Consider the following 12,706-nt stretch of genomic DNA (forward strand, 5'->3'; position numbering starts at 1 on the left):
AGACTCTCCTTATTCAGCTATAACCCAGACTTAAAAACCATGTCTTGGTTTCTATGTCCCGCCTGGCGAGAGTGACAGTGACTCTTCCTGGGCTCACTGGCTATCTGTCTGTCCTTTCTTGAATTCAGCCACTTGTTATGCCTGAGTAACTTCAACTCAAACATACAGAGATCAAGGGCAGGGAAACAAAATGGATAAGATGCACACCTGGGAAGATGTAGTTCATCACTTTTCTACTTGAGATATAAACATAGGGCTTTAGAAGAAAGACAGCCAGGAATGGCATCCTGTGAGCAAAGGTAAGAGCCAATCTGAGGGCGTTACAGCATTTGTTTGTAAAAGCAAACCTGGCTTGCACTTGGAAGGCTGAGGTAAAAAGAAGGGTTGCTTCAGGGGAACATCTTGTCTTCCACATAAATAAACAGCCAACAGAACTGCCTACAGCTGGCTGGGATCTCTACATTACAACAGACTATTTTCTAAGTCCTCAGGAGACAGTCCCACATTTCCTAGGTGACCACAAATTCAATGTGACCTTAAACTACCCCTGAAGCTCCTGCCTCTAACTCTGGAGTGCTGAGATTACAGGCATAGGGCTTTTCACTTTTGAAGATATATTATCTATATGTATGCACGTGTTTCTGACTGGGTATGTGCTCATAGTACCAAGTGTCCATGGAGGTCAGAAAAGGGAGTTTTTCTTTTGGAGCCAATGTTACAGGCAGTTCTGAGTCCCTGGGAACTGAATCAGGTCTTCTAAAAGAGCAGGTACCTTCAACTATACCCTGTCTCTCCAGCCCCATAAAATTTAAAAGTTAATATAACCTCTGTAGGTTTACTGGTATTTTCTAGGTTCTAGCCTGGGGAATGTAGTCAAGATAAAAGGTACTAGAAGCACAGTGGCCCAGCCCTGTAATCTTAGCGGTGATGCTACCATAGTAATCTGTAGAGCTTCGGAAGGGCTGGAATTAACTGTCTGACCCAGTCCTGCTGCTTCCCAGAGGCCTAGTCAATGGTATCACATACTTATCTGGACAACACGCAATTGTGGTCCCAGGCCTAAACTTACGTTGGGCTGGGAGGTTGGGGAGGGGCCTGCTCTGCTTCCTGGCTGGGTTCATCTCTGTTGGAGCCATTGCAGAGCTGACTTTTTTGGTGCTGGCGGATCAGTTCTGCCAGTGTCTCTTGGACTTCAGCAACAGTCCTCTGGGAGGTCTGTAGACTGGCGTGCCTTTCTGAGAAGAGTTCCTTGCAGGCACCCAGCAAACGTTCACTCTCTGCACTGAGCCTTAGGCCTGGAGGCTGCTCCCCATCTTCAGCACTGGCACTGTCCTCTGGCTTGTTCTGTTTATCAGAGACCGAGCTTTCAGCTGACCACACCCAGACACTCGATTCAGGACCAGTTCCGCAGAGTGACCACCAGACTTCATACAGTTGCCCATAAATAAAAAAGGCCTCTAAGCTTTTGAGAGCTGCCATGGTAGGAGACAGGTCAGCCAGTTTGTCTCGTAGGTGGTCACAGCCTAGAAGAAAAGGACCTTGGGATATGATGTGCATTTCTTTATCTGTGAGAAACATGGCTTCTCACCCTTATGGTCTGTCACCCAAGAAAAAGGGACAGTAGGGGGAAAGGGATGACATTTGAAATGTAAACACAGAGAATATCCAATAAAAACAAAAGAAAAAGAAAAAGGGACAGCAATGTGACTCTCGCGATTACACCCCTTTGCCCAAAGCCAAAGGAACTAATCATTTCCTTTCCTGCCATGGACAATGCCGTCACTGCCACAAAAGACATCACTCAGCACAGCAGAAACGCATCGTTTCACTAAAATCCCTGGGGCTGCACGCTGGAGCTGGGGTGCGAACCATACTGTGCTCTGAAATTTGAGATTAACTTTAGGGACTAATCACAAAGTTAAGGAATGCCTAGCCCCATGTACCCTCCCCTCCTCCTGTAGCACTAGTAGTGAGCTGAACAGGATCTCGTGTAGCCCAGGCTGGACTTACACTTACCATGTAGCCAAAGATTACCCCAAAATGCTGATCTAACCCCTCCAATGATGGGATAGTAGGGGTGCATACACCCCATGCCAGCTCTGTTTCTTTATCTTTCCAACTGAGCTTTAAGAGAGTGAGCGGGGCCAGGTGAACAGCCTAGTGCAAACACTTTAACTTTGTTTTTCTCTCACTTTATAACTTCGGGAAACATGAAAATCTCTGCATAGCTCAGAATTTGTGGTGGCCCTCCTGCCACATTGCCTTTTAAAGACGTTGCCACTCCCAGTCCAATACCATTTGAGGTGGTTATGTTGTGTTATAACGGGAGGACGCCAGGCAGAGGTGTGGTGTGTGTGTGTGTGTGTGTGTGTGTGTGTGTTACTTACCTCCTGGGAGAAAGGCTGAGTAGATTTCCTGCATGAGGGTGAAGTTCCCTGAGGTGTAGCTCCGAACCACAGCCTGCAGCAGTGCAGGAACAGTGTCCTCCCAGGAAGCAGCCTGCTGGCTCAGCACTGCCAAGGTTAGGTCATGGCAGACATGAAGCAGCAGCTGGAAAGAGGCCAGAATCTCAGTCACCTGCTAATGCCCCCCTGTGGCAGAGACTTGACAAGCCTGGACCCATAGCTAGGAACTGCACTAGAAACCAATCACATCTATCTCTGGAAAGCTCCTTTCTCCCACTTACCACCCTCTGCCTGCTGGTAAAGTCTGAGCATGCTGAGGAAATCTACTCAGCTGTGCTTAATAAAATCAAAAGTGAAGGCAAAGTAAGTGGGCGTGCCAAAGGAGCTGAGGCAGGAGCAACATGAGCTCAAAAGCTTGGCCTATAGAAGTGTCTGTCTTTAGACTGTAAGTTTCTGGATTAGAGAAATAGAATGGTGGAGGGATGCGGGAAGGCTTAGTTGGCAGTGCCTGCTTAGCTCATACAGGGCTCTGGGCTCAAGTCCCAGCATCACATATAGTTGGTATGGTAACACACACCTAGAGTCTTAGCATTAGGGACCAGGACTTCAGGGTTATGCTCAGTTTCTGAAGTTCCTAGCCAGCCTGGGCTATGAGACCCCATCTCAAAACAAAACAAAACAAAGACAATCAACAGAAATAATGGAACACAAGCCCATTATTGATACCAATCCCTTTAAGCATGTGGAGGTCCGAAGTACAGTGTCAGGTGTCTTTCCTGATCCCTCTCCATTTTTATTTTTTGTTTTGTAAGACAGGATTTCTCTGCGTAGCCCTAGCTGTCAGGGAACTCTGTAGACCAAGCTGTCCTCACACCCTGAGACCTGCCTACCTCTTAGTCTAGAATGTTGCGATTAAAGGCATGGTATATGCCATCACTACAACCTGGCTCCATTTTATCTTTGGAGACAGGGTTCTCTGAACCAGAAGCTCACCGATTTGCTAGACTGGCTTAAGATCAAGCCCTTGGGTTCTACCTGCCTAAGGCTGGAACACAGGTGTAAGCTGCCTTTAGAAATTAAAGACAGGGCCTCACTCAAAGCAGCTTACCTACCTACCTGTGCCATTTCTCCAGCCTTTAGGGTATGAAGTTTGAAACGTTCTGACAAGTTTACAGCTACCATCAACAGGAAGGCACAGAACATCTCTGTCCGTCCAAACCATTCCAGCAGCACTATTCTCTTCCTCTCCCTCCACACTCCTACAATTCATGTAAATGGAGCCACACTCTCACAATCTTTTGGGACTTGAGACTGTCAGAATAATTCTGGGGCTTGCTGATAATGTGCACCAGAGGTCTGTTCTCTCACGTGCCTGCTCAGTTTGGCTGTTGTGGACAAAACGTGCAAATATTTATATTAGATCTCTGAGAGGCACCTTGATTTCATTTCTTGTTGTGAACCACCCAGTCACTGGGCTGCCTGGGCAGGAGTGTGGATCTTCGTAAGAAACTGCAGAAGCTTTTCTATTTTGTATCCATTTGATGAAGTCTCCTTACTCAAGAGTACAATGTCTTTTGATTTAAAAATTAGAAAGTAGACAAACTGAGGCATGTTCACAAGATGAATATGGTGGGATATATGTCAGCTTGGCAGCTATGCAGGAGCATAAATGACTGTGGCGGGTCCTCTTTCTGGTGAGTGGGTGTGGCAGAAGTGGAGGACAACAGGACTCCAACTGTACTGAAAGTAGTATTTGCCTGTATGTATGTCTGTACTAGATGTGTGTGCCTGGTGCCCATGTAAGCCAGAAGAGAGTGCTGGATGCCCTGGAGCTGGAGTTATAGACGGCTGTTAGCTGTGTATGGGTGCTGATAACCTGACCTGGATCTTCCATAAGAGCAGCCAGTGCTCTAAAGCACTGAGCCATCTCTTTAGCCCCAAATGAACAGACAGCTCAAGGCCTGCATCTGTGGGGTTGTCCCAAGGCCTGGACTGCCTTGTGCTTTTTGAGGTACAAATTATTCTACTGATTTTCTGAGAGATAAAAACCATCTATCCTACATGGCAACTGATAAGCCTGGGGATGCGTCGTACCTGTCTGAAGGGAGTGTTACTTGTTGCTGATGGGTACTTAACATCCTGCAGCTTTTGCAAGGCGGCCCGACACTGCTCCGGGGTGTCCACACTGAAGGCGCTGCACCACACACCAGTTACTCTCTGCACCAAGGTTCCCTCAGAACCTGTGGCCCACTGGTGGTAAACGGAAGAGGGGCCTCTGACCTCTGGAGGCTGTTTTTCTTCCAAGTGCCGGCATAGAAGCTCAAGGAGGCAAAAAACCAGTCTCTGGCCCTAGGATACAGCAACAAAGAGGTGTGACACGGGGAAACATACATGACACGGCTTGTAAGAGTTCTTCAATGGATGCCCATTGAGCTTACACTCTGTACATGATGTACCTAAGTCTCCTGGCAAGCCTGCTGCATCACTGGAATCATATGAAGGTATGATTCCAGGTAACTCTGAAGTCCAGGAAACAGAGGATCCTTAATGACACCCACAATCTCTAGCCTGGAAACCACATCCAGGTCTAACCCCCAGTTCTATACCATCAGGTTCTCCCCCGCCTGTCAATCCAGTGATATTGGAACACAAGTTTGGCAGACTCGGGAGCTGGGCAGCACAGAAAAGCATTACTTGCTTGATTTCTCATTGCCATGAGACGTCTGGCGCACCCTTGAAGCTCTTCAGTTAGGCCTGGGGCACTGGCATTTTCAGTCAAAATGATGCTCCCTGACTGAAAGGCTACAGAGCTGCTTTAGTTTTCCCTTTGTCAAGGATGCTGCTCGAGGAAAACGAGAGTTGAGAGAGCTACTGGGAAAGCCTTTTCTTAGCTGTAGGCAAATGACAGTCTAGATTTGCTCATTTTATAACTCATGTTCCCTGTGGCACCACTTTCCACTTCTGAAGAAAGCTAACTACCTATATATCTTCATTGACTCTAAACACTCAGCTGGGTACTGTTTTTAGGTCTTATTGCTGTGCTAGGGAAAAAGGAGCTTAAATAGTCCATGTCAGAACCGGTTTTGTTGTTCACACCTGGAAAGCCAACCCCAGAGAAGCTGAGGCAGAAGGCCACCCTAGGTAAGGCCATTTACGGTAAGCCTGGCCTGCAGACTAGACCTCAGTTCTCATGTGTCAGACAACTCAGTGGTACCAGTGAGAATCGGAACATGCCAGTGAAAACTGTCGCTTGCACAATTGGTAGAGCTTGCTAACTCATTAAACTGCCATTATTATCTGAAGTGCTGGGAATGGAACCTGGGCTCTGCCCATGCCAGGGAAATGGGATATCCCTGAGGTACATCCCAGCCCATGACTCATTTCTAGCCACATAGGAATAAGCCTTTTAGAAACTAGACATGCCAGAGGCCAACCACTCTCCCCGTAGGGAGACGATGCTAATGCAGGAACCCTGGGCACTGCCCAGATGTTCGGATGATTTGTACAAAATTGTAAGTAATAGGAGTCACTGTGAACAGTGGGCTATCTCTTACCCCAGCATGGTAATGAGCAAGCTGTAGTATTTTGGTGGGAGAATAGCCACTATGACTTTTGGGCACTTCCTGAACTGGAAGTTTGTCTACTGGGGACTACTTTGGCCAGAGAGTGACCCAGGGCCCCTCCCATCCTCAGACTCCAGAGACTGACCTGCAGGCTTTCATGCAGTCCCAACGCTTCCTGTGCACCCACCCAGTTCTTCACCAGAAGCAGCTCTTGGGCACATCTGAGAGCCAGGGAAGCAGCCAGCTCATTTTCTCCTGCTATGGCAGCAAGCTCTGCAGCTGTTCTAAGAGAGGCTGCATCTCCCTTTCTGGCCAGAACTTTGGCTGCATCATAGGCAGAAGTGGCACCTAAGTAGCTGTGGCAAGAATGAAACCCAGTCACCAGCCATAATTGCCTTCCCACACCCCAGAGCCTCCTGTGTTCATGTGACTGCCCTCTGGTGGCCCTGCTCTGTCTCTGTGAGGTCATGATAGCCACATGCTGTTGACTTGTGTACTGTAAAACTCTATAGGTGTGGGCTGACCCACACCGAGGGCTCACCCCACAATCTGCTTATCTGATCAATGAAAACAGGCGTGACCTTCAAGTCAGCCACTGAGCTCTACTGAGTGAGCGTCTGTGGAGTGGTGCCGTTGGGCTGACCCTTCCCTGCTTTTTACATTTCTAGTCATGGCGCCCACTTCTACACTCAAGGCTTTCATTCTGTTGTGTTCCTGGCAGATACTAAGTTGGTCTTGACCTCTCTCTGCTTACCACTTGGCTGCAATGGCATAGTGGCCATCTCTCTCCAGGATGGACGCCCAGCTGAGGTATAGGTCCTTCAGAACAGGATCCTCAGGGCGCAGCCGAGCCTTGGCAACTGCAATAGCTTCTCTGTAGAAAAATACGCGTGTTAGCCCATCTTTAAAGGCTCCTCCACAATTGGTTCAACAACCAATAAGAACAGTAAGTGCCCTGGTGAGGAAGCCAAATAATTAATCTTACCAATTCCCTCATCAGCATTTGGCCCTCACCATTACAAAATGGCAAGAATATTTATTTTTTTCCTGGCATTATTTCAAACCATGTCAGTCATCTCTGGGGAAACCTGTAAGAGTGCTTTTTACTTTTAATATTTGAGCGTGTGTGCATGCACGTAGATGTGATGTTCTTGTGTACACACACGCACACACACACACACACACACACACACACACGGAGGTCACCGAGGATGCTGGGGTATCCTCTATCACCCTTCATCTTCCTCTCCTTTCAGACTGTGCAGAGATCAGACACCATGCAGGAGCTCGCTCAGGCTTTCCACAGCATTGGTCCACAGTCCGGGCAGCCAGAGGCTTTACCCACTGTGCTTCCTCTTTAATACAGGTTCTGCCATTAAAGCAGCTGATGCTGGGGTCACAGGTGCAGGCCGCCACACTCAGCTTTTCACTGGGTGCTGGGATCCAGATGTACCTCATTTCTTTTTTGTTTTAAGATTAGTCTCAGCAAACAGAAGGAACAAACACAGATAGATCTCTGTGAGTTTCAGGCTAGCTAGCCGGTTCTACATAGTGAATTTCAGAATAGTAAGCTAAAGTGAAACTCTGCCTCAAAAACCAAATAAAATTAACAGATAAGTAAGCGAATTTAATTTTGTGTATTTTATAGATATTTTTTCAAAAATGAACAAAGCAAAGCATGTCATTTTATGTTGCTAATGATAGTTTATGCTTTCTGGGAAAATGAGATTTTCGAAAAACTTGTGACCGATATTGTGACTCAAGAGCATTCCAAAGTTGAAAACTTTTCTGATGAAAGTGATCCAAGACTAAGAGGCGTGGCATTTTTGGTATTTCTAACCAAGCATCTCAGTATATGGCAGATCTGGGTCACTTGGCAAACAGCATCTAAGTGCAATTCAGCTTGGGCAGCAGTCACCATGAAACTGTAGGTGAAAACCAATCTAAAGGACGTGGAAATGACTTGGGTGCTGGGTGGTGGCAGTGCACCCCTTTAACCCCAGCCCTTGGGAGTAAGAGGCAGGCACATCTCTGAAATTCTTGGGACTTCTATTTCTAAGCCCGGCCTTTTAATCCAAAGACATGTAGCAGCAGAGGAGGAAGCTGTTGAGTCAGAGGTGGCTAGAACTCTGCTTGTGGATCCTGCTGGGTCTCTGGCCATACTGGAAACTCTGAAAGGCCAAACAAAGACCAGGGAGGTGGGAGCTGAATGATGCCCAGAGCTTGCTGCGACTTGCTCACTAAACGAGGCCTGCCACAGAGAAACCAGAAGGGAGGAGACCCACAGCAGTCTACAGTACGGAATCTATAAATGTGCCCTTCTGAAATGAGGGAAGGGTGTGCCATCTCAGCATTCCAGAAGACAACATGGCCACAGATCTGAGGCTAGCACTGTTACACTTTTTCTCTATCTCCAAAAAAGATTAAGGTGAACCACAACAAAACGTAGCTTTCTCTAAAAGACAACAAAACCCAGACAAGATAAACAAAAGGACCAGCTCACATCATCACATTACTGAAAATCAGTAACAGGGAAAGGCCCAAACAGAGAAAACCCCATGTTCTCATGTAGTACAAAGTCACACCTGGCATGGAGTGTGTGCCTGTAATTTAAGCACCTGGAAAACTAAGCCAGGAGCTTCAGGGCTAGCCTGGGTTACATAAATACAAAAGTGAAGTTAAAAACAATACCAAGAAACCTGTGTGGAGGATCCTTGTAGGTTCTGGTTTCTTGAGGTGCTGAATTATATGTGTACACCACAACTTAAAACCATCTAGAATAGAATTTTAAAGCTAGAAAAGATCCCTTAAGATTAAGTGAGGGCTGGAGAGATGGCTCAGCAGCTAAGAGCACTGACTGCTCTCCCAGAGGACTTGGGCTCAGTCCCCAGCAACCACATGGTGGCTCAGAGCCATCTGTGACTCCCCCCCAGATTCACATTCAGGCAAAACACCAATGCATTTGTATGGAGAGCTTTTGGGGCCGCCCGGCAAGAATCTGAATTGGGCCAGGCAGGGAAGTAGCAGGAATCTGATTTTAGGCTAGAACGGGAAGAAAGCTCAGATACTGATAAGCTCTTAGAAACAGAGATCATGGGACTTTGTTTACTGCCCAGCTTGATCCTTGACTATTTGTGTTTATTGTTTTGCTTGTTCCCTTAACCTAGAACTGACCTTAATACTTACATGTAATTAAAATGGTATAAAAGCAGAATAGGAAAAAGTAAACCCGACTCAGAACTGGCTGGGGTCATGCTACAATGTTCTCTAATTGTCTTTTTTTCTTAATCCTCACTCCTGCGCTAGAGAACCTGTTGACTAGGTCGCATTTGAAATAAAAATAAATAAGTTTAAAAAAAGATGAAAGCAAAATTATACGCTTTCACGAACAAAGTAAGTTTTAGAAATTATCACCAGTAGAACATATTTTAAAAAAAAGGAATTGGGGCTGGAAAAAAGGTTAAGAGCACTAACTGTGGGAGAAGGCGCACCTTTGCGGAGACAAGTTAAGGGAGAGAGGGAATGGGAAGGGGTAACATTTGAAATGCAAATACAGAAAGCATCCAATAAAATAATAATAAAACAGCAACAATAATACCAAAAGCCTTGCGCTAACTGCTTTTCCAGAGGATCTGGTTCAATCCGTAGCACCCACACAGAGGCTCACCTCTAACTCCAGCTCCAGGAGACCAATGGCATCTTGCAGTCTCTTCAAGCACCAGGCACCCTTGTGGTGCCAATATATGAACAAAATGTCCACACACATGACAGTAAACAAACTCATTTCAGAAGAGACAGCTACAAAGTCAAAACAGCTATCTCTGCCCTTTCTATAACTTTTTTGGAAGCTGTGCTCCTGCGTATCCTACATATAAGTAGTATTTATTTCTACTCAGGTCCCTGATGGGGTTGAAGACTAGATGTTTAGATTTTAGGAATATGTTTTAGGTCTATCTAAGAAAATATTTTAAAGTTGGTATTACAAATTAGAATAGAAATTAGGATAGATATTAGATACAGAATTTTGAACTCACCAGAATAGGATAGGTAATATTTTCTCCTGAGTTGCCAAATATAAAAAGACTCTGCTTTTGAACGTAACTCATACCTAATAGTTGTCATAATTGTATTCAGTTTAAATTTGAAAGAAAAGGAGACTTTCATTGGACTAAAAAGGGGAATTATAGGGAGAATATCTTGTATACTGTGTGGATAAAATGAACTGTCAATTAAAAAGCCTATGGCTCAGGCAGGAAGTAGAGGTAGGTCATCTGTAGAGAGAAAGGATTCTGGGAGAGCCAGGCAGGAGACTGGCTGGGAAGATGTGAGGAGATGGACAGGCGGTACCTCAGCACAGGTAACATGTGGCAGAATATGGGCTAGAATAAATGGGTATCGTAAGTTATATCTACTCCGAGAAGAGTCTAGCTACACGGCCAAGGTATCTATCTGTAAATACATTTTGAATCTGATTCTCATTTCTGGGAGCAGAACCAGAGCTTAACTTCTACATAAGACAGAAAGAGCAAAGCGTGTAGATTTTGACCCAATCACAGCAAATTAAGTAAAATATCACTGCTTTAAATACCCCCACTTAATGGCAGACATGGTGACAGAGAGAACCAAGGGTCTAAGGTATATATGCTGTCCAGAATGGCCTTTTTCAACTGTGACTGACATTTATACAAGTGTTACACTGAAAAGAGATACCTGTTACCCCAAAAACAGAAAAGAAAAAAAAAAAAGTAGAAGAACCCTTCATCTAAACTGAGAACTGTGCTGGTTGGTTTTTATCAATTCACCATCTTAATGGAGAAAATGGCTATATGAAGGCAAGTCTGTGGGGACTGTCTTGAAAAACGATTGATATAGGAAAGCCCAGCCCACTGGGCTTGTGCCACCCCTGGGCAGGTGCTCCTGGTATACATAAGAAAACAAACTGAAGAAGCCAAACAAGAACAAGGAAGTAGGGCTAGAGAGATGGCTCAGAGATTAAGAGCACTGTCTGCTCCCGAGTTCAATTCCCAGCAACCACATGGTGGCTCACAACCATGAGATCTGGTGCCCTCTTCTGACCTGCAGGCATACATGAAGGTAGAAAGCTGTATGTTATACATAATAAATAATTAAGAAAAAAGAACAAGAAAGCACACAATGTTTCTCTATGGCTACTGCTTCAGCTCCTAACCTGACCTCCCTCAGCACTGACACTATTTCTTCCCCAAGTTGCTTGTGCTCATGGTGTTTATTATAGCAGTAGAAATGCTAAGACAGTTATGTTGAATTTTTCTTAAAAAAAAAAAAAAGTTGAAGAGAGAACCAAAGAAATTGCTCAGCAGTTAGGAACATTTACTGCTCTCCTGAACAAGACCCAAGGTTGGTTCCCAGCATGCCTGGTAGCTAGGTCATAAGCTCCTGTAAATTCATCTACTGCCTGTGGCCTCTGTGGGAACCTTAGGTCATGTGCAAATACCTTTTACACTCATATAAAGAAAATCTTTAAGAGAACTCTTTTCAGGAGTCATCAAGACTCCAACTAGTTTTACACTGTTTTCTCTGTTCCTATTACTTTGCTAACATTTTAGATCCCAATATGTTGGATGCTGCTTGAAGCCCAATAGGCACAGACCTGTAGAGATGGTTTGACTTGAGGAGCTCCACCGCTTCGTACACTTTGTGGATGGATAGCAGGTAAGAAGCAGCCTTGACATACTGGTCCTGGAAACACAGCTGCTTGGCAAAGGCTTCCACGGCCCACAGCCACACACTGTAACCAGCTAAAACAAACCAAGGGGGAGGGTGTGCAGGAAAGGAGGTACACTTGAGTTAAAACTGCCTTGTTTTATTTTAGTCTCCCTGCAGGCAGGTGTCCCAAAGCACTTTTGTGCTACCTCCCTTTCCACACCCATATTCTGAAACAGGAACTGTTTCTTTGACTCTGTCATATAAGAGGTTCAGGGAAAGCGTCTGGGTGGGAGTAGACAATCATAATGGGACGAGGTACACCTTCTGCTGAGGGTGCTGTCCAGAGAGAGCTTCTGGCTGGGCTTGTAAGACACTATAGACCGGTTTAAGTGTGTCTCACTTAGCTGTCCATTACAGCACTAACAGCTCCACCTCACAGCCAGAGAGCTGTATACGCAGCACGGTGCCCCAACTCTAACGCATTTTACTCACAAGAAGACAATTTTTTAAAAAATAAATTCATCCTTTCCTCCACCTCTTCCTGTACAAGGGTGGCAGGCCTGTTGTTAGCAAACTTCTATTTCATCTTCGCCATGTTGGTGACTTGACTTTCTGCTGTCATTTCTCACTAGCTCTGTCTGTTCTTTTGAGATAGGGTCTCATTACATAACTCCAGCCGGCCTGGAACTCATTCAGAGCCTGCCTCTGCTTCCTCACGGCTGGGATTAGTGTGCAATACCATGTCCGGATGGCTTTTTTACATCTCTAATGGGAATGCCAGTATTTGTGGTAGAGGAAGGATGGTCTCATTGTAAAGGGAATAGGGGGACTTTTCTCCTTGCTTCCCTGAGCTGGGCCTTAATTCTTCATTTCCTAATCACAGTGTACTTCATCTGCTTTCATCATTTCACCAAACTTACATTACTCTTTGCTTGACTTTCTTTCACCTCTCACAGAACTTCTTAGAAAACTGCAAAGCCAACTAGAATGTCCAGTGTTTTCTTAGGAAGACATAAACGGACATCCTGCCCTTTGGTTTCTTGGGGTCACCTT

At 45.5% G+C, this 12,706-nt stretch overlaps 1 protein-coding gene across 2 annotated transcripts in view; it reads right to left on the reverse strand.

Annotated features, from left to right (window-relative positions):
• The window catches only part of GEMIN5 (gem nuclear organelle associated protein 5), a 46,312-nt gene that overhangs the window by 4,339 nt on the left and 29,267 nt on the right, over positions 1-12,706 (reverse strand). For both annotated transcript variants that reach the window (XM_080922703.1, XM_080922702.1), the window contains exons 21-26: positions 11,598-11,745; positions 6,723-6,842; positions 6,114-6,324; positions 4,500-4,754; positions 2,388-2,550; positions 1,070-1,523 (exon numbers count right to left, since the gene is read on the reverse strand). In XM_080922703.1, the coding sequence (XP_080778829.1) occupies positions 1,070-1,523; positions 2,388-2,550; positions 4,500-4,754; positions 6,114-6,324; positions 6,723-6,842; positions 11,598-11,745 (1,351 nt within the window). The remainder of the gene's footprint in view (positions 1-1,069; positions 1,524-2,387; positions 2,551-4,499; positions 4,755-6,113; positions 6,325-6,722; positions 6,843-11,597; positions 11,746-12,706) is intronic.

The sequence above is a fragment of the Micromys minutus genome, assembly GCF_963924665.1.
Source record: "Micromys minutus genome assembly, chromosome: 10".
NCBI lineage: Eukaryota > Metazoa > Chordata > Mammalia > Rodentia > Muridae > Micromys > Micromys minutus.